This window comes from Chiloscyllium plagiosum, unplaced genomic scaffold, assembly GCF_037043375.1.
Source record: "Chiloscyllium plagiosum isolate Xiang-an unplaced genomic scaffold, Cpla_swu_hap1 HiC_scaffold_39, whole genome shotgun sequence".
NCBI lineage: Eukaryota > Metazoa > Chordata > Chondrichthyes > Orectolobiformes > Hemiscylliidae > Chiloscyllium > Chiloscyllium plagiosum.
This window is the reverse complement of record NW_028270177.1, coordinates 41,622,818-41,649,614: the sequence shown is the minus strand read 5'-3', so window position 1 is coordinate 41,649,614 and position 26,797 is coordinate 41,622,818. Positions and strand designations below refer to the sequence as shown.

The 26,797-nt window shown below is 43.8% G+C and overlaps 1 protein-coding gene and 1 long non-coding RNA gene across 5 annotated transcripts in view; one reads left to right on the top strand and one right to left on the bottom strand.

Annotated features, from left to right (window-relative positions):
* LOC122540865 (uncharacterized) overlaps nucleotides 1-3,704 on the top strand; it is a 35,775-nt gene extending 32,071 nt beyond the window's left edge. For all 4 annotated transcript variants that reach the window (XR_015753810.1, XR_015753811.1, XR_006309437.2 and 1 more), the window contains one exon: nucleotides 2,901-3,704. This is a non-coding gene — a long non-coding RNA (uncharacterized LOC122540865). The remainder of the gene's footprint in view (nucleotides 1-2,900) is intronic.
* Nucleotides 3,705-3,780: 76 nt separating this feature from the next.
* aldh1a3 (aldehyde dehydrogenase 1 family, member A3) overlaps nucleotides 3,781-26,797 on the bottom strand; it is a 147,282-nt gene continuing 124,265 nt past the window's right edge. The window contains exons 12-13 of the mRNA XM_043677665.2: nucleotides 22,967-23,041; nucleotides 3,781-4,068 (exon numbers count right to left, since the gene is read on the bottom strand). Coding sequence (XP_043533600.2) covers nucleotides 3,996-4,068; nucleotides 22,967-23,041 — 148 coding nt within the window. The 3' untranslated portion in view covers nucleotides 3,781-3,995. The remainder of the gene's footprint in view (nucleotides 4,069-22,966; nucleotides 23,042-26,797) is intronic.

Genomic DNA, 26,797 nt, shown 5'->3' with positions numbered 1-26,797 from the left:
TTGTTTTACATAGGCATGTGTTCTCAATTGAATAATTATACAGACAATGCAAAACAGAGTTTCCAAGACTAACATTTCAAAAATCAATATAATACTTTCAAGATTTGGCAACTTGTCCTGATCAGGTGACCGTATCTGTAGTCCTGATCAGGTGACCATATCTGTAATCCTGATCAGGTGACCATATCTGTAACTGGACAGGTACTTGTTGTTCTCCGTTGGATATGTTTAACAACTTGGTTATCTTGCTGTTCATTGCTATCATTCAATATCATTATATAGACATCAGTCAAATCTGTCTTCTGTTCCTTCACAATATAGCACCATGATCAGTAAATTGCTTTGTATGGTCAAGTGTGTTTACATGTATTGTAAAGTTTTGCCAGTATCTAAGTATTTGTATTTGTACGGATGGTTTTCCTAAAGCACGTGTTTCTGCAACACAAGTTGGCTATTACAGAATTGCCGAATTTATTTGTAGAACATGAACTTTCCTTACCTGTATTGGCTATAACACAATTCCAGCCCCATTAGTTTAAATGATGCTGGTATTGCATGTTTTTTTATAAAGCAAGATTGCATGCGAACTGAACTATGGCGTTATAAGAGAGCTATCTGTATTTTTAATTCACATTCCCTTCCAGTGCATAGTCCTGTTAGTGCTCTACTTGCTCACTCATTGTGTAGCACTTGCATTGTCCTCTGATTTTGAAGAAGAATGATGTGTGTTTCAGAATGGTTGCTGAATGTAGCCGTTCACACATGCTTTCTGAGCACACTTTATGCTACAGATGGAAACCCCTTCTTCATTATTGTTTCATAAAGTGTCAGCAATGCACCTAATGATTGTTGATTTGTACACGCCACGCTTTAAGCCATTTGAGTGAGGACAGTGGGATGGTAACGTGATATAGATCACTCCCCACTAAGTACACAGATCCTGAAATCAATTGCCAGTGAACTGAGGTCATTGTCCTGATCCAGGAATTGAGTAACTAAATGCTCAGTGTTTGAGACGGTGATCAGAGTGATTTTAATGTGAAATGCTGTTTGTTATTCCCAGTGAAATGTGGCACTTGTGCTTACATGCTATCGCTGATGTGTATCTTTTATTTTGCATTGATTTTACATATGTACTGTGTAATAAATTATGCTGCAAATGAATACTAATTATGTGCGCTTTAATCAAAAGTTATGGCTTTATAAACCAATGTTAAATAGTTGAGATTAGTTCTATCATGCTGTTTTTCACCCAGATGTGACTCAGTCTCTGATGTTAACCCATCGATAATTTTACTCGAACATTTTGCTTAAAAGTAGGTCTCAAAAATGACTTCTACACAATACATTGGGGGAGTTGTAATCTGTGCAGATTGTGGTTTGTGGGTGCACACTGCTTGGAAAACAGATGAGACTGTTTTCTCAATTTGGAAAAGCTGGACGGAGATAGAAGTAAAACTACTGACAAAATAAAGCTTTTTCACTCTCGGCTAATCACAATGTGGAATAAACTGGTTGGGAAAGCACTGAGGGGAGTAACACCTCAGTCACGAGATATTAGATTTGTTCCTGAGAAGGATAGTGAAGAAGTGAATGATATCATGAGAAGGTCATTAAATAGGATTGAGGCAGATGGAAAACCAATTTAGTTGAAATATATGTTTAGTTGATAGGATTGAAGGGTCAATTGAGTATATGCGAGATTAAGGTCATAGTGTGGGGTTCACTAACATGCAGAGAGAAAATGGTCACTGTATTGGGTTCATCCTTGTTTTCCTAATACATCTTTTTCATTCTAAATGATCTTCTTTCAGTGTTAGATATTTTGCAAACAATTTGTTTAGAGTTATGACAAACTGTGGTGCAGGCAGAAGTGAATACTGCAGATGCTGAGATTAGAGTCAAGATTAGAGTGGTGCTGGAAAAGAACAGCAGGTCAGGCAGCATCCAAGAAGCAGGAAAATCAATGTTTTGGGCAAAAGCCCTTCATCAGAGATTCTTTCATTGTTATATATTTTGAATCAACCTGTTCCAATATGTGATGACACACCTCTGGAGCAGGCAGGACTCAGACGTAGGCCACAAGTACAACTGTGCCACAAGAGTTGTTTCACTATTAATCACCTGTCCTCAATCATACATTAATGACTTGACAAAATCAGTTCAACAAATTTGTTGATGGTAAACCATGTGATGTCTGTAAAGGGGTTGGACAGCAGATGGGCCTTTAATGCAAGAACTGCAGTATAATGCATGATGGAGCGCATTAAACATGCATTTATTTTGATTACATTGAAGAATTAAATTGGCAACAACCTCATCTGCTTTGCTTACAAAATAGACCCTTTGAACAATTGCTTAATTTACTATGATAGAGACTGTGTTCAGCCTGGAAGAAAGACTGCTGACAGGCTGAATTTCTTCTTTGATCTGTACTGTTCTTTCCAGGTACACTGAGAGTTCCCCATGCAACGTAAATGTTACTATGGAAAATTAGTTTAATGTTTAAAATACAGAGATGGTTCTTACGGCCTGAACAATAATTTATAACAAAATGTGACATTGTAATAGACTTCCAGTAACTCATCAAAAACTGTAAAATTGTCATTTAAACCCTTACAGACATGCATGTCATTTACTTGATAAAATTGCGTTCATTCAAAAAATATTTTCAATAACTGAAGCAAGAGAATGTTAATAATTCCCAACTTGAGACCTCCACACTGACTCTGAACACAAATTATAGCTAGTTAATGAGTAAATCTCCAAAATTGGCAGATGTGGGATGTTTGAGACATATGTGTCTAAATTGAAGGTTTATATATAAAAGATGATTTTATAAATTACAGCACTTGCATTAAACATTGCCTATGATGAATGTGGGCTTTTTTGTTTTTCAGTCACAGGATGTGGGCATCACTGGCTAGGTGAGCATTCGTTGTCGAGACCTAATTGCCCAGAGGGCAGTTGAGAGCCCTGTGGATCTGGGTTCACATGTAGACCAGACTAGGTAAGGATAGCAGTTTCCTTCTCTAAAGGACCACATCGGATTTTCATGACAATCGACAATGATTATTATCATTATTCTCTTAATTCCAGATTTTTTTTTAGAATCATAGGATCCCTACAAGAGTGGAAGCAGGCCAATCGGGCCATCAAGTCCACACCAACCAGACTCACCCCACTATCCTATCCCCATATTTGCCATGGCTAATCCACCCAGCCTGCACATCTTTGAACTGTGGGAGGAAGCTGGAGCATCCAGAAGAAACACATGCAGACACGGCGAGAATCTACAAACTCCACACAGACAGGGTGGAATTGAACCCGGGTCCCTGGCACTGTGAGGCAGTAGTGCTAACCACTAAGCCAATGTGCCATCCATTAATTGAGTTCAAATTCCACCATCTGCCTTGGTGGAATTTAAACCCAGAATATCTCCAGAATATTACTTGAGTCTCAGAGTCATTAGTCTAGGGTTATTACACTCGACCATTGCCTCTCCATTATAACTATCAGTAACTGATTTAATATTTTCCATACGGGATGTTTTTCTGCATTAAAATTATTAATGTTGGTTATCCACCAGTTGAATGACTGTTCATGGTTAGGGAGTTTGTGTTCAGCTGATACTCTCCCACTGAGTGAAGCTCTTTGTTGAGACTGAGAGTCTGTGAAGTTGTCCAGTAAACATTGATGAGTTTATTAATTATACCAGTATAACCTTTCACCAGCCAATAACTAGCACCTGCATGTAGATATAAAGGGAAATTCCTGCAGTCACTGTTATAGCATGCTGTTTATTAGATTGAATCTACAAATTCTAAGTTATAACAAATAAAAATATTTCATTTGTGCAAAGTCAGAAATTATTTCTTAAGAATTTAAGAGCTTTGTCTAGTTAGAAATTCAATTTTGTCAATGTCCATATCCTTATGATTCAGCTCTTCTCCAGTCTGCACCTTGTACCATGTCACTAGCTCTTTTTCATCTGTTTAACTATCATTCTGTGAGATTTTGATGGTGACAGTTTTCACTTCTGTGTATTCCCTCAGTCCATATTCGCCTCTGTGAGAGACAACACAAGGGTCAGTGTGAACCACTAATCCACAGATATCAATTTAAACTCTCCCGGTGAAGACCAGCACCTTTTGAACATTTGCAAGGAGGTGACCTGCAAATCCCAACTCCTCACCCCATGCACTAAGGCAATAACCTCCAATTTCTTTATAATGTCCTTAATGAAGCTGTTGTTCCTATAGGGAGAAATGTGCTGTTAATTCACTGGCCTAATTTAAGTGTAGTTGACTCATTTATACCTACAACTGAACAAGATCCCACTCCCAGCTTGTCCATCCACATAGAACAGTGCTCAAGTCAGTACAAAGGCAAAAAGAGAGTCCTGTCCATATCCTGGCAGGAGAATACCACTTTATTTAAATATTTCAACTGCTACTCTGAGAAGCTAAGGCTTTTGTATAAAGCTACACTGATCTCTCTACCAGTTACTCAGCAGGCAACTGGTGTAAATGTTTGCCAAAGCCTTGCTTGCATTTATTATGTTCAGCCTGGATATTACTGAGGTCAGTGTTCACATCAGAGCACTAAAGCGTCAGGAGACGTAAGACTGCCTAACAAGCTGTCAACCAGCAGTAACAGGAAGCTGATGTAAAAGCTAAATTTTTGTATAAATGTCACTCTAATTACCAGGCTTCACTGATTTTTTTGGTTTGTGATAATTGAAAACATTCTGAAAAGCTGATTTAACCTGTGAACAACTGTCAGAAGCAGTGAACTAACTGGGAGGGACAGCAGACACTGCTCTGATTTAGAAAGTTGCAAGTACTGAATTTAATAATTTTAGCAACAAGACAGAACCAGTGGCTGGCCTGTTAAAAATAAATCCACCACAACTACTGCAGAACCTCTGAATGAGGCTGGGGATATTGTACAGAATCTCCAGCTGCATTCCTTACCATGTCACTGGGCAGAATCTGCTGACAAAGTTATAAATCCAATTCAACTTACAAAAGGCAAATGAATTGGTGGGTTCTTTTCTCTCACAACATGCTTTGTGCTCGGATTATCATTGTAACTGGGTGATAAGGGACAGCATCTCCCTTGACTTTATTAATTAAATGAATTCTATCAGCAATATTTCTGGACCCAACATTATAATCTTCATTCTTCAAATGGGAAATTGATATACTGTGGATGCTGAATATTGGAATTAAAACTAGGAACTACTGGAAGTACTCTGGTGAGGCAGGACAGCAAACAATTCAAACTAACAATCTTTCATCTAAACTAAAAGGTCCTTGAGCTGGAGCATTAACTGTTTCTCTCTCTGAAGATGCTGCCAGACCTGCTGAGTTTTCCAGCATTTCCTGTTTTTGCTTCGCTATGGTCTGGGATTCAAGCCTTAGAGAGCTTGAAATATAAAAATAGACTGGAAAGACTGGGTATTTTTTTCACTGGAGTGTAGGGGGTTGAAGGGTGACCATATTGAGGTTTATAAAATCATGAGGAGCATAAATAAGGTGAATGACAAGGGTCTTTCCCCTACAGTTTAAAACTAGGGCACATAGTTTTAAGGTGAGAGGAGAAAGATTTAAAAAGGACATGAAGGACAACATTTTTACACAGAGAGCAGTTCATGTGTGGAATGAACTGCCAGAGAAAGTGGTGAATGCAGGTACAATTATAAATTCATGAATACAAAAGACTTGGAGGGATACAGACCAAGTGCAGGCAGATGGGACTAGGTAAATTTGATTAGATTAGATTAGATTACTTACAGTGTGGAAACAGGCCCTTCGGCCCAACAAGTCCACACCGACCCGCCGAAGCGCAACCCACCCATACCCCTACATTTACACCTTACCTAACACTACGGGGAATTTAGCATGGCCAATTCACCTGACCTGCACATCTTTAGACTGTAGGAGGAAACCAGAGCAAACCCATGCAGACACAGGGAGAATGTGCAAACTCCACACAGTCAGTCGCCTGAGGCGGGAATTGAACCCGGGTCTCTGGCGCTGTGAGGCAGCAGTGCTAACCACTGTGCCACCGTGCCGCCCAACACAGTCGGTATGGACTGATTAAACTGCAGGGTCTACTTCCATGCTGTATGGCTATTTGAGCCAAGTCTCTGTGATGCAGATTTCCCCTTTTGCAATGTCAGCTTGAATCTGCTGTCAAGTCTGGAGGATTTCCAGGAATCTGTCACAGTGATATCATCAAGCAGCATATATAGCCAGTAACATTGAATTATTCTCATAAACAGCTTGGAAAATAAACTAGGAAATAAAACCTAGTCAATGTATTCACTTTTAATATAAACTAAATTTAATCAGAAAATGAAGTACATGCTTGAGTTATCCAGATTGGATTAGGGAAGAAACTGATATTTCATTAACAAACTACAAAAAATTATATCTATGGATTTTTTTAATCACAATGAAGAAACTTGCCATTCCACACATATAAAATTATTTGGGCCATTGAGCGTGCTTAGCAGTAATTTGACGGGCTGCATGGTCTCCTTGCTGTAACAGTGTCATAGTTAAAAGATAAGTTGCTGTTAAAAACACAGAACACTTCATTTGATAAAGTGTAATTTTCTCAAGCATTGTTATAGAATGATTAGAAGTTCTCAACAATTCCCGTTGAAAGGTCCTGAGGGGAAAGAGAAGCAGCTTTCCTCTGGGGTAGCCTGGAATTACAGAGAGCCCACACTCTGGATTGCACTGTACAATGATAAATGTGAAGACTGGGGAAGTTACTGCCAGGTTTGGAGACACAAAATCCAGGCCTTACTTGGGCCACAGAGCCTTAAATGAGCTTAACATTATGAAGGGTGGAAAATGGAAGGCTGGTCAACAGTCCATTCAAATCATCAAGTCTTCAGGTAACAAAGTTTTGCATGAAAGTTTTAGCAGCAGATGGACTGAGATAGGTGCAGAGTCTGGCCATGTTATAGATGTGCAATTAGCAGCACAACTCTGATTTAATCCTAGGGAGAGGATTGGAGTTTGTGCAGGGACTAAAAGCAGTGGCTTTCATCTTCTCAATTCAGGTGGAAGAAGTTTCTGCTCCGATAATTCTGATTATCTAACACATAGTGTATAAATTAGTGACAGTGGCTGAATCGTGAGATATGGTGGGTGATAGACCTGAATGTTGTCAGCATAAGTGTGGAATTTAAACCGAAAGAACTGCAGATGCTGAAAATCATAAACAAAGACATAAATTGCTGGAAAAGCTCAGCAGGTCTGGCAGCATCTGTGGAGACAAATTAGAGTTAACATTTTGGGTTGAGTTACCCTTTCTCAGAACACATCGCTTTCACCCATCCTCCTGGTGTGAGTGAAAAGATCTAACGCTTTCTTGTGATCTGGACTTCAGATCTTGTGTCCCCGTCTGTACTTTTCCCACCCATAATATCTGTGTCAAACAGTCTGTGTTTTTTGTAGGGGGCGATGATGACATTGTATAGTCCCTGGATTAGTAATCCAGGACATGTGTTACCTGGGATTGAACGTTTGGCCAGACGGGCTGCTCAAAAGAATGAATTTACGATGGAAAATAATGAACCTTACATGGAGTTACAAAAGATGGACAATGGAGAAAGTGAGGACTGCAGATGCTGGAGATCAGAGTCGAGAGTGTGGTGCTGGAAAAGCACAGCTGGTCAGGCAGCATCCGAGGAGCAGGAGAATCGACGTTTCGAGTTGGAGCCCTTCATCAGGAATGTTTTAATCAGGAATGATTAAAACATGTTGGGAAATGGAACCCAGCCTTGACCAAAGTGACTGCGAATCCACATGCTGCAGAATCTAGACAAGCTGCAGCTGTCCACAAACCTGGTAGCTGCAGACCCTACAATGCACACACAAGTTTGGATTTGAATGGGTCAACAGAATGTCAAGCGTGGGAAAATCGGAAACATTAATGTGTGCATCAGACACAGAGACACCTCACACCCTTATGTGGAGGCATCTACGTGCACCCAGCACCTCCGGACCATCCTACCATCAGCATGCTAACGCCTGGTTGGGTCAGATCGATCAGGTTGATTGAATCCTAAAAGGTTAAAAATCACACAACACCAGGTTATAGTCCAACAGGTTTAATTGGAAGCACACTAGCTTTCAGAATGACGCTCCTTCATCAGGTGATAATGGAGGGCTCGATCCTAACACAGACTTTATAGCAAAAATTTACAGTGTGATGTAACTGAAATTCTACATTGAAAAATTGATTGTCTGTTAAGCCTTTCATCTGTTAGAATACAGTGATAGTTTCACTTCTTTCATGTGTAAATCACAAAACCTTTTTTTAAAAAAGTTGCATTCTCGGGTTAGCTGTTAACAATGGTGATAGCTAGACAATATGTTGAAGGTGTTGGCCCCCGGTGTTCTCTGTCTATGCCATGATGTTTAGATTGATTCTAATCTAAAAAGTGAGATAACGGAGTTTGACATAAGTTCATGCAGATTTTGAGCTCAGAGGTCTACATGAATGCATGCAGTTTTTGAGCAAAGTGCAATGTAACCCTGCAAGTACAAATTCACCCCACAAAATATATGTGTGCATGTGGGTCTTTGTCTGTCTGTGTGTGTCTGTCTGTCTGGGGTGGGGATTGTGAGTGTGAGAAAGTGTATGTGTGTGTGTGTGTGTGTGTAGTGAGTGCAGAGTGTCTTAAGTCTGTGAGGGCATGCATGTGAGAGTGTGGGAGTGTGTGTGTGTGGGTGTCTGTGTGCCCATCTGTGTGTATGTATGTCCGTGCGTATGTGTGTCGTAGGCTACGACAACGGATGAATGGGCACCACACAACAATCAACAGACAGGAGGGTTCCCTCTCAGTTGGGGAACACTTCAGTGGTCCAGGACATTCAGCCTCGGACCTTCGGGTGACCATCCTCCAAGGTGGACTTCGGGACAGGCAGCAGAGAAAAGTGAGGAGAAAGTGAGGTCTGCAGATGCTGGAGATCAGAGCTGAAAATGTGTTGCTGGAAAAGCGCAGCAGGTCAGGCAGCATCCAGGGAACAGGAGAATCGATGTTTCGGGCATAAGCCCTTCTTCAGGAATGAGGAAAGTTTGTCCAGCAGGCTAAGATAAAAGGTAGGGAGGAGGGACTTGGGGGAGGGGTGTCGGAAATGTGATAGGTGGAAAGAGGTCAAGGTGAGGGTGATAGGTCAGACTGGGGTGGGGGCGGAGAGGTCGGGAAGAAGATTGCAGGTTAGGAAGGCGGTGCTGAATTTGATGGATTTGACTGAGACAGGGTGGGGGGAGGGGAAATGAGGAAACTGGTGAAATCCGAGTTAATCCCTTGTGGTTGGAGCGTTCCTAGCCGGAACTTGAGGCGTTCTTCCTCCAACCGTCGTTTTGTTGTGGTCTGACGATGGAGGAGTCCAAAGACCTGCATATCCTTGGTGAAGTGGGAGGGGGAATTGAAATGTTGAGCTACAGGGTGGTTGGGTTGGTTGGTCCGGGTGTCCCAGAGGTGTTCTCTGAAACGCTCCGCAAGTAGCCGGCCTGTCTCCCCAATATAGAGGAGGCCACATCGGGTGCAGAGGATGCAATAGATGATATGTGTGGAGGTGCAGGTGAATCTGTGGCGGATATGGAAGTTTCCTTTGGGGCCTTGGAGGGAGGTGAGGGGGGAGGTGTGGGCGCAAGTATTGCACCTCCTGCGGTTGCAGGGGAAGGTGCCGGGAGTGGAGGTTGGGTTGGTGGGAGGTGACGAGGGAGTCACGGAGGGAGTGGTCTTTACGGAATGCTGATAGGGGAGGGGAGGGAAATATATCCTTGGTGGTGGGGTCCGTTTGGAGGTAGCGGAAATGACGGCGGATGATGCGCTGTACATGGAGATTGGTGGGTTGGTAGGTGAGGATCAGTGGGGTTCTGTCCTGGTGGCGGTTGGAGGGGCGGGGTTCAAGGGCGGAGGAGCTGGAAGTGGAAGAGATGCGGTGGAGGGCATCGTCCACCACGTCGGGGGGGAAATTGCGGTCCTTGAAGAAGGAGGCCATCTGGGTTGTGCGTTTTTGGAACTGGTCCTCCTGGGAGCAGATGCGGCGGAGTCGAAGGAATTGGGAGAATGGGATGGCGTTTTTACAGGGGGCAGGATGGGAGGAGGTGTAGTCCAGGTAGCTGTGGGAGTCGGTCGGTTTGTAGTAGATGTCCGTGTTGATTCTGTCGCCTGAGATAGAAATAGAAAGGTCGAGGAAGGGGAGGGAGGAATCTGAGACTGTCCAGGTGAATTTGAGGTCGGGCTGGAAGGTGTTGGTGAAGTGGATGAACTGTTCAACCTCCTCGTGGGAGCACGAGGCGGCGCCGATACAGTCATCGATGTAGCGGAGGAAAAGGTGGGGGGTGGGGCCAGTGTAGTTGCGGAAGATAGATTGTTCCACATATCCTATGAAGAGGCAGGCATAGCTGGGGCCCATGCGGGTGCCCATGGCTACTCCTTTCGTTTGGAGGAAGTGGGAGGATTGGAAAGAGAAGTTGTTCAGGGTGAGGACCAGTTCAGTCAGTCGAAGGAGGGTGTCAGTGGAAGGGTACTGGGTGGTATGGCGGGAAAGAAAGAAGCGGAGGGCTTTGAGTCCTTCGTGATGGGGGATGGAGGTGTACAGGGACTGGATGTCCATGGTGAAAATAAGGCGTTGGGGACCGGGGAAGCGAAAATCATGGAGCAGGTGGAGGGCATGGGTGGTGTCCCGAACGTAGGTGGGGAGTTCTTGGACTAAGGGGGACAGGACGGTGTCAAGGTATGCGGAGATGAGTTCGGTGGGGCACGAGCAGGCGGAGACAATGGGTCGGCCGGGGCAGTCAGGTTTGTGGATTTTGGGCAGGGGGTAGAAGCGGGAGGTGCGGGGTTGTGGGACTATGAGGTTGGAGGCGGTGGATGGGAGATCCCCCGAGGTGATGAGGTTATGGACGGTCTGGGAGATGATGGTTTGGTGGTGGGGGGTGGGGTCATGGTCAAGGGGGCAGTAGGAGGAGGTATCTGCGAGCTGGCGTTTGGCCTCAGCGGTGTAGAGGTCGGTGCGCCAAACTACTACCGCGCCTCCCTTGTCTGCTGGTTTGATAGTGAGGTTGGGGTTGCAACGGAGTGAGTGGAGGGCTGCGCGTTCCGAGGGTGAGAGATTGGAGTGGGTGAGAGGGGTGGGGGAGTTCAGGTGGCAGTTAATATCGCGGCGGCAGTTGGCTATGAAGAGGTCGAGGGCAGGTATGAGGCCAGCACGGGGTGTCCAGGTGGATGGGGTGTGTTGGAGGCGGGAGAAGGGGTCGTCAGAGGGTGGGCGGGAGTCTTGGTTAAAGTAGGCACGGAGACAAAGGCGGCGGAAGAATTGTTCGATGTCACGCCGCGTGTTGAATTCATTAATCCGGGAGCGTAGGGGAATGAAGGTGAGGCCTCTGCTGAGGACTGATCTTTCATCCTCAGACAGGGGTAGGTCTGGAGGGATAGTGAAAACACGGCAGGGCTGGGAGCTAGGACCTGTAGTGGGGCTGGAGCTGGGTGTGGGGGCGGGGTTAGGTCTGGGGGCGGGTATCGGCATGGGGGCGGGGTTGGGCGTGGTGATGGCGATAGGCGAAGGGGCGGGGTTAGACGTGGTGACGGAAATGGGCGTGGGGGCGGGGTTAGGCATGCAGTCGGAGATCGGCGAAGGGGCGGGGTTAGGCGAGGTGACGGAACTCGCCGGGGGGGCGGGGTTAGGCGTGGAGATCGGCGTGGGGGCGGAGACACATGCGGCGTTGTGGGCATGTAGGTTAGTGACGTCAGTGGGGGCGGAAGTGGCTGCGGCGACCGCAGAGACAGAATTATTCCCCATAGCCGCGGAGGTTGCGAATCTGCCGGCGATTGTCTTCATGGCGATCGCGGAGGCGGTTGTCTGGGCGGTGATCGCGGAGGCGGTTGTTTGGGCGGCGATCGCGGAGGCTGCGAGGTCGGTGGGGGCGGAGGTGACGTCATCGTCGGCGGCGGCGGCAGCTATTGCCGCGGGCGATGTAGCGGCCGCGTGTGTAATGGCGCCAGACTGATTTCGGAGGCCGATGGAAGATTCTGGAACAGTTGAGGAATCCGGAGTGTGGGGGTAAGTACATGAAAGTTTTTAGAGAAAAGTGGCCGAGCAGAGGCTGATAGCTAAGTTTGGTACCCATAGGGAGGGCCTCAACTGGGACCTTGGGTTCATGTCACATTACAAGTGACCACTACTGCACTATACACACACACAGATATTCCTACACACACCCACTCTCACACACACACACACAGTCACTCCTATACACACATACGCACGGACACACATACACACAGACACCCACACACACCCTTATAGACACACACACACTCCCACACTCACACATGCACACCCTCACAGACTTAAGACACTCTGCACTCACTACACACACACATACACTTTCTCACACTCACAACTCCCAATCCAGACAGACACATATACACAGACAGACAAAGACCCACACGCACATTTTGTGGGTGAATTTGTACTTGCAGGGTTACATTGTACTTTGCTCAAAATCTGCATGAATTTATGTCAAACTCCGTTATCTCACTTTTTAGATTAGAATCAATCTGAACATCATGGCATAGACAGGGAACACAGGGGGCCAACACCTTCAACATATTGTCTAGCTATCACCATTGTTAACAGCTAACCCAAGAATGCAACCTTTTAAAAGAAAGGTTTTGTGATTTACGCATGAAAGAAGTGAAACTATCATTGTATTCTAACAGATGAAAGGCTTAACAGACAATCAATTTTTCAATGTAGAATTTCAGTTACATCACACTGTAAATTTTCGCTATAAAGTCTGTGTTAGGATCGAGCCCTCCATTATCACCTGATGAAGGAGTGTCGCTCCGAAAGCTAGTGTGCTTCCAATTAAACCTGTTGGGCTAAAACCTGGTATTGTGTGATTTTTAACTTTGTACACCCCAGTCCAACACCGGCATCTCCGAATCACTCCAGAAGGTCACTTTGGAGTACAACATCACCCTCAGGAGCGGTAACTGGAGTGAGGTAACTTGAGAATTACCACCGAAAAAGAAGACACTACTGAAACCATCGGAAGAAGACCAGATGACAACACCACGTGGAGACCAGCCAAGTTCTAGTCTGGTGGCATGTAATCAACCAAAGTTAATATAACATAGAATAGTACAGCACAGTACAGTCCCTTCGGCTCTCAAAGTTAAGCTGACCTTTTATTCTACTCTAAGATCAGACTAACTAAAAATCCTACATTGTACTACCATTCATGTGCCTATTCAAGAGTCGTTTAAATATCCCTAATGTATCTTACTCAACTACCACCACTGGCAGTGCATTCCACGCACCCACCACTCTGTGTAAAGAACACCTCCCCTAAACCTTCCTCCAAACACCTTAAAATTATGTCGACTTGTGATAGCTATTTCTGACCTAGGGAAAAGTCTCTGGCTGTCCACTTTATCTATGCCACTCATCATCTTGCACACGTCTATCAAGTCACCTCTCATTCTTCTTAGCTCCCTCAACCTTTCTTCATAAGACATGCCCTCTAGTTCAGGCAGCATCCCGGTAATTCTTCTCTGCACCCTTTCTAAAGCTTCCACATTCTTCATATAATCAAGTTAAAAATCGCACAATGCCAGGTTATAGTCCATGAAGTTTATTTGGAGGCATTAGCTTTCAAAGCACTGTTTCTTCATCAGGTGGTTGTGAAGCAGAACTATAAGACACAGAATTTATAGCAAAAGATTACAATGACACATTGAACAAACCTAGATTGTTAAGTCTTTCATCTTTTGGAATGGATTTGCAGGCTTCGGTTCTTTAATATGTAAATCCCAGAACTTCTTTTCAGTCACATTCTCAAGCTAATTTAAGGTTTGTTAACAAAAGATGACAATGCCTTAAAGATGTGATTCTAAAAGATGAAAGACTTAATAAAATAGGTTTGTTCAATGTATCATTGTACTACTGTAATCTTTTTGTATAAATTCTGTGTCTTATGGCCCTGTTTCACAACCACCTAATGAAGGGCCAACGCTCCGAAAGCTAGTGCTTCCAATTAAACCTGTTGGACTATAACGTGGTGTTGTGTGATTTTTAACTTTGTACACCCTTGTCCAATACTGGTTCTTCCAAATCATTCCTGTAATGAGGTGACCAGAACTGAACACAGTATTCCAAGTTAAATTAAAGCATAAAATAGATTTGTTGTGTTTATTGTTAGTTCATAGTTATTTGTTGTTCTAATATTAATTCTGTTAAATAAACAAATATAATTGTTTTACCATTACTAAGCGTCGACTCACAATTCATTTGCTAGATATAAAAGTTCAAACACACCGTGTGGCAGGCACAACAAAAGCCACTAGTAGATTGGGGAGTTTGAATTCAATAAAAATTTGGAATTGCAAATCTAACCATGACTACCTACATTGTTGCTAAAAAAGCAAACCCATCTGCTTCACTGGTGTCTTTCAGGGAAGAAAAACTGCCATCCTGACCTAGTCTGGCCTACATGTGACTTCAGATCCAGTGAAATGTAGTTGACTCTTAACTGCCCTCTAAAATAGCCTAACAAGCCATTCACATGTCAACCATTAGAAAGACTCAAAAAACAAATGGAATCCGATGGACCACCTGGTATTGACAAGACACCATAAGTGACAATGGCCAGCACAGCTGTGTTGACCCTGCAAATCCCTCCTTACTAACCTTTGGGGATTGGTGTCTAAATCAGGAGAACTGTGATTCCATGACACATACGATGTCCTAGACATCAGCATCACCATCCTGGATCTGTTCTGTCCTGCTAGCAGGACAGACCCAGCAGAGGTGGGAACACAGTGATGTACAATTGGGAGGGAGTTGTCCGAGAAGTCCTCAACACTGACCCCAGAAGCCTGCTGATCACCACGTCCTGCCTCCTCCTCCTCCCCCTCAGTTGATAAATCAAACTTCTTCCAACTGATGTTCAAAATGGTGAGCAAGAATGTAGAATGTACTCTGATGGGGGATTTCAATGTTACCACCAACAGTGACTCAGCAGCAGCACTGCTGATCAAGTTGACCAAGACCTAAAAGACTTTTGCTACACGGTCTGTAACAGATGATGAGGGAACCAACAATAGGGAAAAACATACTTAGCCTCATCTTCACCAATCTACCTGCCTCAGATGTATCTGTCCATGATAATATTGGCAAGAGTGACCATGTATAGTCTTTGTGGAGACAAAGTCCTGCCTTCACATTGACAATTGGTGTTTGGGACTATCACAGTGCTAAATTGGAATGGACCTAACAACTCGAGAGTGTGCATCCATGAGGTTCTATGTGCCATCAAAATCGTACACTAACACAATGTGCAACCACATGGCCCAGCATATCCCCCACTCAACAATTATCATAAAGCCAATGGATCAAATCCTGGACAATGTTGGAGGGCATACTAGGAGCAGCACCAGACAGACCCAAAATTGGATGTCAACCTGTTGAAACTACAAAACATAACAACTTGGATGCTAAACAGTACAGGCCGCAGATAATGGGCAATACAGTGGCTCAGTGATTAGCACTGCTACCTGGGCTTGATTCCAGCCTTGAGTGACTGTGTGGAGTTTGCACATTCTTCCCGTGTCTGTGCGGGTATCCTTCGGGTGGCTCCGGTTTCCTCTCGCAATCTAAAGAGGTGCTGGTTAGGTGAATTAGCCATGCTAAAGTGCCCATAGTGTTGAGGGATGTGTAGGTTTGGTGCATTAGTCAGGGGTAAATGTAGAGTAATAGGGTAGGGGGATAAGTCCGGGAGGGTTACTCTTCAGGAGGGTCGGTGTGGACTTGTTGGGCCAAATGGCCTACTTTTACATTGTAGGGATTTTATGAATATTCTATGAAAATGATGGACAAAGCTAAGTGATTCCACAGCAAACAGATTAGATCTGAGCTCTGCAATCCTGCCACATCGATTTGTGAAAGGTGGTGGACAATTAAACAACTTATTGGAGGAGGAGACTCCACAAATAGAGTCATAGAGATGTATGCTGACAAATGTGTTGCTGGAAAAGCGCAGCAGGTCAGGCAGCATCCAAGGAGCAGGAGAATCGACGTTTCGGGCATAAGCCCTTCTCGATTTTCCTGCTCTTGGATGCTGCCTGACCTGCTGCACTTTTCCAGCAAAACATTTTTCAACTCTGATCTCCAGCATCTGCAGTCCTCACTTTCTCCTCATAGAGATGTATAGCATGGAAACAGGCCTTTCAGTCCAACTCATCCATGCTGATCAGATATTATAAATTAATCTAGTCTCATTGGCCAGCATTTGGCCCATATCCCTCTAAACTCTTCGGACTTGCACACACATCCAGATGCCTTTTAAATGTTGTAATTGTACCATCCTCTGGCAGCTCGTTCCATACATACACGACCTTCTGCATGAAAAGGTTGCCCTTTAGGTCCCTTTTGAATTTTTCCCCTCTCACCTTAAACCTATGCCTTCTAGTTTTGGACTCCCATATTCAACCTATTCATGCTCCTTGTGATTTTATAAACTTCTGTAATGTCACCCCACAGCCTCCGATGCTCCATGGAAAATAGGCCCAGCCTGTTCAGCCTCTCCTTATAGCTCAAACTCTCCAAACCTGGCAACATACTTGTAAATTTTTTCTGAACCCTTTCAAGTTTCACAACATCATTACTATAGCAGAGAGACCAGAATTGCATGCAATGTTGCAAAGGTGGCTTAACCAATACCCTGTCCAGCCATGACATAACCTCTGAATTCCTATACTCAATGCTCTGACCAATAAAGGCAAGTGTACAAAATGCCTTCTTCACTATCCTGCTTACCTGCGACTTCACTTTCAAGGAACTATGAACCTGAACTCCAGGTCTCTTTGCTTGGCAATACTCCCTAGGACTTTACTATTAAGTATATAAGGTAAAAACAATGACTACAGATGCTGGAAACCAGATTCTGGATTAGTGGTGCTGGAAGAGTACAGCAGTTCAGGCAGCATCCAAGGAGCAGTAAAATCGATGTTTCGGGCAAAAGCCCTTCATCAGGAATACAGCTATTAAGTATATAAGTCCTGCTCTAATTTGCCCTATCAAAATGCAGCACCTCAGATTTATCTATATCCCCATTCTCACTGGGGGTGCCTAATACATTTGTGCAAAACAAAAGGCTAAAGCATTAGCAGCAATGTCAGCAAGAAGTGTTGAGTGAATGAACTATCTCGACCTCCTGCAGAGGTTCCCAGCATCACAGAGACCAGTCCTCAGCCAATTTGATTCATCACAATGACAGGGAGGAGGCACGAGATTCTGCAAAGGCTATGGGCTGTGACATTCCTGCAACAGAAATGAACACTTCTGCTCTAGAACTTGGTGCTCCCCTCTCCCTAAAGAGAGGTTGTGGTTGTTGGAGGTTAGTTATCTCAGTTCCAAGATATCTCTGCAGGAGATCCTCAGGGTATTGTCCAAGTCAGAACCATCATCAGCTACTTCATTAGTGATATTTGCTCCATCATAAGTTCAGAAATGGGGATGTTCACTGATGATTGCACAATGTTCAATACCATTCACAACTCCTCAGATACTAAAGCAGTCCATGTTCAAATACAGCAATATCTGAAAAACATCTAGGTTTGATCTGACAAGTTGTAAGCAATGACCATCTCCAATAAGTCAGAATTTAACCTTGGGCCCTTGCCATTCAATGGCATTGACATTCACTCCCTTCACTGTCAAAGTTCAGTTGCACCATTTACAAGATGTGCTGCAGAAAGTCACCGACGCTTCTTAGGCAGCAGCTTCCAAAACACAATCACTTCCATTTAGAAGAGCAAGGGCAGCAGACACAGGAACTCACAATATGCAAGTTTTCCCCAAGTCACTGTTGGAATTATATCACTGTTCCTTCAGTGTTGCCCGATCAGAATGCTAGAACTCCCTACTTGCTGGCATTCTGGGTGTATCTACACCAAATGGACTGCTGTGGCTCAAGAAGTTCACTCACCACCACCTTCTCAAGGGAAGGTAAGTGTGGGCATAAATGCTGAACCAACCAGGGATAGCCACATAACACAAACAGATTTTTTTAAATTGTGAATGAGTGTGTATATATTTCTGTTTTTGAAGGGGCAAAGTTTAAGTTTCATAGTAGTGGATTAGTAATCCTTCCTTTTCTCTGCTAGTTTTTAAAGTTAATTATATTTATTGTAACAACTTATTTTCTGGTATAACCCGGTATAAATTGCTTTTGGTCTTGAATAGCTATCGGTCAGTTAAATTGAATACATCTTTGGTCATGTATTTGGAGTTATACATTTTGAAAAGCTTTAGAATGGTTGGACCTGGTTATTGGTGCACTCCTCCCTAATAAATTGTGACAGATTGGATAGATCGGTGGGGGCATGGGGGTAGTGCCACTCAGCTGGATAACAGCAGAGGACTGATGGAGGAGGATGGTATTCTCAATGTGTCAAAGATTGCATACAAATTCAGAAGGACAACTAGAGAATATTAACCTTTGTCATGGGCTCACCAGAATGTTCTTTGTGACTTTGATAGCAGACATTCAGTGAATTCCAAACCTATCTCTGAAATCAGAGTTTGTGCATCCTGTGCAATGGCTTCTCTTCCTGCCCCTAACAAATTACTTCCCAACTTTCCCAAGTCCAATGGAATGGCCACATGTACGTATCCTTAATCCCTTTCCCCTTCCTCCAAAACCTGCATTTACTGCATCATCAGCTTTCAAGCTCAGTTGTGCCCTCAGCTTTCTTGCCTGCCCCACCTCACTTTTGCCCATTGGTGTCTCTGATGACCTGGAACAGAGTTCACTGGATTAAGACAGACAAGGAAGCTAGGCAAGGGAGGAATGGTAATGAAACCCAAAGACGCCAATAATAACTAATGAAATTTTTGGTCAATTTGCAACAACTTACTAGGAGCACAAGCAGGTAACAGGAAATGATATGCTGGAGTTGGAATCTCTGAGCTGCTCCAGTCACATTCCCACCACAAATTGCAGGGATATGAGCTGATCACATTCCATTCGCTCAGTGTGGAATCTCCCTGATTCAGGCACGTGATTGAAGATGGAACTAGGAAATTTGGAAACGAGGCTGTTGAGCCAGTTGTCTGATATGTTCAAGCCTCAGGGTGATTTTGCTAGGAGGTGAGAGAGAGAGATCACTGCAATCATGGGTGACTAATTTAAAATGTTTAAGGTAGGAGATGTCACCAGGAGCAAACAAGGTCACTGTTGAGAGGCTGAAGCCAGGTAGATGCTTGCCAGCAGAGGGCTGGGGATCAATGAGTTGTTCCCCCCTCTGACTGGGAGTCCACCTACTGTCTTTAATTTGGTGGAGAGGTAGCCAGTTAGGAGATTACTTTCTGGAATGGGTGGCAGGTACAGGAGGTGGTAACTTGAAATGGCCACGACTTGCAACCATTTTACAAGTGGGTAAGGTTACATCTTGAGCTTGAGCTGCAATAAGACCCCAATATCCTAAAGTTTCTCTGTCAGCTTTCTATTCGATTTTAGGGCTCACAATCCTGAACAAGATGTGGAGGAGCCAATGTTGGACTAGGGTGGACAAAGTTAAAAGTTGAAACTTTATTGCTGGAACAGCACAGCAGGTCAGGCAGCATCCAGGGAACAGGAGATTCGACGTTTCGGGCACAGGCCCTTCTTCAGGAATGAGCAGAGAGTGTTCAGCAGGAGAAGATAAAAGGTAGGGAGGAGGGACTTGGAGGAGGGGCGTTGGAAATGTGATAGGTGGAAAGAGGTCAAGGTGAGGGTGATAGGTCGGAGTAGGATGGAGGCGGAGAGGTCAAGAAGAAGACTGCAGGTCAGGAAGGCGGTGCCGGGCTGGAGGGATTCAGCTGAGACAAGGTGGGGGGAGGGGGGATGAAGAAACTGGTGAAGTCCAAGTTCATCCCCTGTGGTTGGAGGGTTCCCAGTCGGAAGATAAGACGCTCCTCCTCCGACCGTCGCGTTGTTGTGGTTTGGCGGTGGATGAGTCCAATGACCTGCATATCCTCGGTGGAGTGGGAGGGGGAGTTGAAATGCTGTGCTACAGGGTGGTTGGGTTGGTTCGTCCGGGTGGCCCAGAGGTGCTCTCTGAATCGCTCCGCAAGTAGGCGGCCTGTCTCCCCAATATAGAGGAGGCCACACCGGCTGCAGCGGATGCAGTAGATGATGTGGGTGGAGGTGCAGGTGAATCTGTGGCGGATATGGAAGTTTCCTTTGGGGCCTTGGAGAGAAGTGAGGGGGGAGGTGTGGGCGCAAGTGTTGCACCTCCTGCGGTTGCAAGGGAAGGTGCCGGGAGTGGAGGTTGGGTCGGTGGGGGGTGTGGATCTGACAAGGGAGTCGCGGAGGGAGTGGTCTCTACGGAAAGCTGATAGGGGAGGGGAGGGAAATATATCCTTGGTGATAGGGGAGGGGAGGGAAATATATTAGCTTTCCGTAGAGACCACTCCCTCCGCGACTCCCTTGTCAGATCCACACCCCCCACCAACCCAACCTCCACTCCCGGCACCTTCCCTTGCAACCGCAGGAGGTGCAACACTTGCGCCCACACCTCCCCCCTCACTTCTCTCCAAGGCCCCAAAGGAAACTTCCATATCCGCCACAGATTCACCTGCACCTCCACCCACATCATCTACTGCATCCGCTGCAGCCGGTGTAGCCTCCTCTATATTGGGGAGACAGGCCACCTACTTGCGGAGCGATTCAGAGAGCACCTCTGGGCCACCCGGACGAACCAACCCAACCACCCTGTAGCACAGCATTTCAACTCCCCCTCCCACTCCACCGAGGATATGCAGGTCATTGGACTCATCCACCGCCAAACCACAACAACGCGACGGTCGGAGGAGGAGCGTCTTATCTTCCGACTGGGAACCCTCCAACCACAGGGGATGAACTTGGACTTCACCAGTTTCTTCATCCCCCCTCCCCCCACCTTGTCTCAGCCGAATCCCTCCAGCCCGGCACCGCCTTCCTGACCTGCAGTCTTCTTCTTGACCTCTCCGCCTCCATCCTACTCCGACCTATCACCCTCACCTTGACCTCTTTCCACCTATCACATTTCCAACGCCCCTCCTCCAAGTCCCTCCTCCCTACCTTTGATCTTCTCCTGCTGAACACTCTCTGCTCATTCCTGAAGAAGGGCCTGTGCCCGAAACGTCGAATCTCCTGTTCCCTGGATGCTGCCTGACCTGCTGTGCTGTTCCAGCAATAAAGTTTCAACTTTGATCTCCAGCATCTGCAGACCTCACTTTCTCCTGGACAAAGTTAAAAGCCACACAACTTTTATAGTCCAAAAAGTTTATTTGGAAGCAATAGCTTTTGGAGCACTGCTTCTTCATCATGTAGCTTTGGAAGAGGATCATAAGACACAGAATTAATAGTAAAGGTTTACAGAGTCATGCAACTGAAATGATATATTGAACAAACCCAGATTGCTGTTAAGTCTTTCATCTTTTAGAATGGTTTGCAAATTTTGGTTCATTAATGGTAAATCCCCAAATTCCTTTAAGTCACATTCTCGAGATGACAAGGTTTTGTAAAAAAGTTTACATCTCAGCTCAGGCAATGCATTAAAGGTGTGAGGTTAGAGTCTGCTTGTTTCCCAATCTTGAGTCAGATTGGTTCTATTTCCTAAGTAGGAATTTATAAAATATTACATGGATTGACTGCCTGCAGATTGTGTGTTTTTTGAGCAAAATAGAATATATCTGCAATTATAATTCTGCAAATACAAATTTGCCCCGAGACTGATGTGTGTGTGTGTGTGTGCGCGCGTCCATGAGAGAGAGTGTGTGAGTGTGTGCATGTGAGTGTGTGTATGTGTGTGAATGCACGTGAGAGTGTGTGTTTGCGTGTGTGTATTTGGTAAAGTGTGTGTGAGTGTTACGGAGTATACGCCTGTGACAGAGTGTGCCTGTGGGTGTGAGTGTGGGGGTGTTTGTGTTTGTGTATGAGAGACAGCGTGTGTGTGTGAGTAAGAGTGCGCGTGTACGTGTGCTCATGTGTGTATGTATGAGAGAGTGTATCTTGTAATGGGGTTACCTGTAGTGTGACATGAACCCAAGGTCCTGGTTGAGGCCATCCTCATGGGTTCTGAACTTGGCCATATAATATTTTATAAATTCCTACTTTGGAAATAGAACCAATCTGACTCAAGATTGGAATACATACAGACTCAGCAGTGGACTTGCCAACATCAAGGGCATTTAAATGGTCATTAGGTAAACATATGGATGATAATGGAAGAGTGTAGGTTAGATTGGTTCTACAGGTTGGTGCAACATCAAGGGCCGAAGGGCCTGTACTGCGTTTTAATGTTGTATGTTCTATGACTCTAACCTCACACATTTAATGCATTGTCTGAGCTGTGGTGTCATCTTATTTTATGAAACTTTAAGTTATCTCAAGAATGTGACTTCAAAGAAGTTCTGGGATTTACATATTAATGAACCGAAACCTGCAACCCATTCTAAAAGATGAAAGACTTAACAGCAATCTAGGTTAATTCAATATATTATTTCAGTTGTATGACACTTTTGCTATAAATTCTGTGTCTTCCAAAGCTATGTGATGAAGGAGCAGTGTTCCGAAAGCTAGTGCTTCCAAATAAACCTATTGGACAATAATCTGGCGTTGTGTGATTTTTAACTTATTCTTGAACAATTATAACTCTCAGCCTCACATCTGCACTTTGATTCAGTTCAAACTTTGATCCAGTAAACAACAATGAAGAAGAGGAATAATTGGAGAGGGTAGTAGTTGGTACATCTTGAACTATATCAGCTAAGTATGATAACAAAATAGAGAGAAAATAATTCAAAACACTCAGCATGCATCGAGAGAGGAACCAGTTAATCCCAAATCTCCCCAAACAACATTCCCAACATTAATGTGAATATTAAATGCTTACAGTTCTCTTCCATTTCCAGACATTTTGAAACCTCCAAAAGGTGCCTGAGCATGAAGAGCATTGTAGCAATTAATCCTGTAAAACAAAACAGAAATTACATTAAACTTTCTATGGCCCACTGAGGATCGATAGGAGAGGACAGTTCGCCATCTCCTGGCCAGTGCTCTGTAGTACAGTAAATAACCAAGCATCTTTTTCAACTGCAGCATCTCCACTTTGTGTGGTTTTTCCTTCAGTCCTCTGCTAAGACCCTCACAACCCTCAACTCCCTAGTTGATCAAAAATCTGTATAATTCAAATGCACTTACTGAGCCAGCCTCCACTCTTCCCTGTGGAAAGATAATCCCATAAATTTAGGATCCCAAATGTTGGAGCAGGCTTGAAGGGCTGACGGAATCACATCTGCTTGTTTTTAGTTAGAATGTGAAATTTCTTTACTACTTTAGAAATCATGATAACATGGAATAACATCTTTATTAAACTGAACAAAATAATTTCAGTTATTTTGACACATTGACAACTAACTTGTCAATGTGTTGACAAGTTAGTTGTAAGATAATATGGCATTTTAAGTGTAAGATAGATTCATACACATTCAGGAACATTATGCAATTAATACTTCAATATTAAAGTTAAAAATCATACAACACCAGGTTATAGTCCAACAGGTTTAATTGGAAGCACACTAGATTTCGGAGCGACGCTCCTTCATCAGGCATCTCCAAATCATGACTACTTCAATATGGATTGCTTATCAAATATTCTGTTTCATTTTACATAAGCAAAAGCTAATTTTTTTTCTAATGTCCTTTTAGACTTTTGGTAATTACATACATGTGAGGTGGCATGGTGGCTCAGTGGTTAGCACTGCTGCCTCACAGTACTAGGGGCTCAGGTTTGATTCCAGCCTCGGGTGACTGTGTGGAGTTTGCATGTTCTCCCTGTGTCTGAGCGGGTTTGCTCTGGTTTCCTCCCACAATCCAAAGATGTGCAGGTTAGGTGAATTGGCCATGCTAAATTGCCCATAGTGTCCAGGGATGTGTAGGTTAGGTGCATTAGTCAGGGGTAAGTGTAGAGTAATAAGGTAGGGATATGGGTTAGGGTGGGACACTCTTCAGAGGGTCAGTGTGGACTTGTTGGGCTGAAGGGCCTGTTTCCATACTGTAGGGATTCTATGATTGACAGTCACTGTAATTAATTCATTTGATGTTTACAATGTGATCATAAGTTGGAAACAGGTTAACCTTATACCCACACTGAAATGGATTGACACATTGTTAAAGTGCAGAAGGAGGCCATTTGTCCTAATGTATTTTACTGAATCTCTGTAATTTTAACTTGGAGAATGGCAGAAAATTTGTTTCATAACCTTGTGCATTGTTTCTATTTAAAAATTAATTTAATACTTTAAATGCCACAGTTGAACTTCCACCAAATGTCCAGACCCTAATTAATCACTGAATGAAAAAGTCATTTCTTCCCTATCACCCTTGTTTACTTTGTACATCACTTTAAATCTATGCCGTCTCATTCTTGTTCATTTTACAAGTATGAATTCTAACATTCTATAGATTCTTGAATGATTCCTGCAGATTGAAAGGAAGCAAATGCTATCCCACTATTCAAGATGGGAGCAAGGTGGAAAGGAAGGGAACTACAGACCTGTTTGCCTCTGATCAGTAGTTGCGGAATATGCTGGAATCTATTATAAAGGATGAGATAAATAGATGCTTGGATGACAGTAATAATTAGCATGGATTTGTGAATGGGCAATCATGTTTAATAAACTTGCTGGAAACTTTCAAAAAAATTTACAACAAAATTGATAAAGGAAAGTTAATGTACATAGTACATTAATGGGGTGTCACGGTGGCTCAGTGGTTAGCACTGCTGCCTCACAGCGCCAGGGTCCTGGGTTCAATTCCAGCCTCAGGCGACTGTGTGTGGAGTTTGCACATTCTCCCCATGTCTGTGTGGGTTTCCTCCAGGTGCTCCGGTTTGCTCCCACAAAGATGTGCAGGTCAGGTGGATTGGCCATGTTAAATTGCCCATAGTGTTAGGTGCATTAGTCAGAGGAAAATGGGCCTAGGTGGGTTACTCTTCGGAGGGTCAGTGTGGACTCGCTGGGCTGAAGGGCCTGTTTTCACACTGTAGGGAATCTAATAGTACACTTACATTTTCAGAAGGTTTTTGAGAAAGTACCCCACTGAAAGCTGTTTAGAAAATTAAAGCTGATGGAATGGGAGATAATGCACTGCCATTGATTAATGATTGACTAACAGACAAAAAACATTGGCAAGCTGTAATTAATGGGTCTTGCAAGATTCAGTCCATGTTTACAAAATATATAAATGTTTCGGAGGTGGGGACCAAAAAAGTATTTCTACATTTGCAGAAGTCACAAAGGTAAGTGAGAATGCATTGTGTGATTAAGATATAAAGCAGCTTCAGAAGGATTAGGTCAGGCTTAGTGAATGGGCAAGAGCATGGCAGATGAAAAAATGTGAGGTTATCCAGAAACAGTCTTCAGGTAATTTAATGGAAAGAAGTTGGAATATGTAGACGTAAAAGAGACCAAGGTGTCTGTGTTGATAAGTCAATGAAGACTAACTTGCAAATGTAGCAAGCTGTTGGGAATGTCAATAGAATGTTTCCAGTTACTGTGAAAGGAGTCATGTTCAGGAGTCTTGAAGCTTTGCTACAATTGAATTGGTTAGACCACACATGGAATATTGTGCATTTTTTGGTCTCAGAAAAGATATTGCCATAGAGGGAGTGCAATAAATGTTTACCACACCTGTTCCCAGGATAGCAGGACTCTTTTATGAAGAGTGGTTGGGCAAACTGGATGAGTATTCTCTTAAGTTTTGAAGAATGAGAAATGAACTGATTGAAACCTACAACATATTTAAAACAAGGACAGAAGTTACTGGAAAGGCTTGGACTGTCTGATGGGATCAGTAAAGCGAGGATGGAGTTGATATTTTGGATCTAGTGACCTTTCTATAGAACGTTCTGTGGAGGGGTCACTGGGTCCAGGGTGTTGGCTCTGCTTTCTCTCCTAGGATGCTGCCGGACCTGCTGAGGTCCTCCAGAAATTCTGTTTTTGTTTCAGATTTATAGCATCTGCAATTCTTTGTCTTAAAATAATGAAAGGGATAGGCAGGTAAGTTGTTTCCCCTGGTTAGGTAGTCTAAAATCAGAGTGCAAAATTTAAAAAAGGAGGATGTCACTTAAGTCTGAGAAATGCAGACCTGATTTTCATGACTACTGACTCAGTTATCTTTTGATAAAATGATAATTTCAGGGCAGATAGTTTTACTTTTTCTATATTGATGTCCTAGACTTCCCTCAATCTGTGGTCAGGTGATCATGGCAGCTATTTTAGCCAATATTTGTTCTTTTATGTTGTTTTGAAACCATTTTAGTCCATGAAATGCCTCTGGTATAGTAATCAAATGGTGGCCAGTGAAATCTGATAGTCTTTATTTACAACTATCATAACAAATATCTTTAAGTTTTTATTAATTTCTTCTTTGGTATGACACAATCTTCATTTTAATGATTAGAAAATGGAAGGTAATTGGTGCAACTTATTTCTTGGCTTGCTTTTTATGAGAATTTTTTCCCTAGGGTGGGAGAGTTCAAAACTAGCAGGCATAGCTTTATGGTGAGAGGGGAAAGATTTAAAAGGGACCTAAAGGTCAACTTTTTCATGCAGAGGGTGGTGTGTGTATGGAATGAGTTGCCAGAGGAAGTGGCGGAGGCTGGTACAATTAAAACATTCAGAAGGCATCTGGATGGGTACATGAAGGGTTTAGAGGGATATGG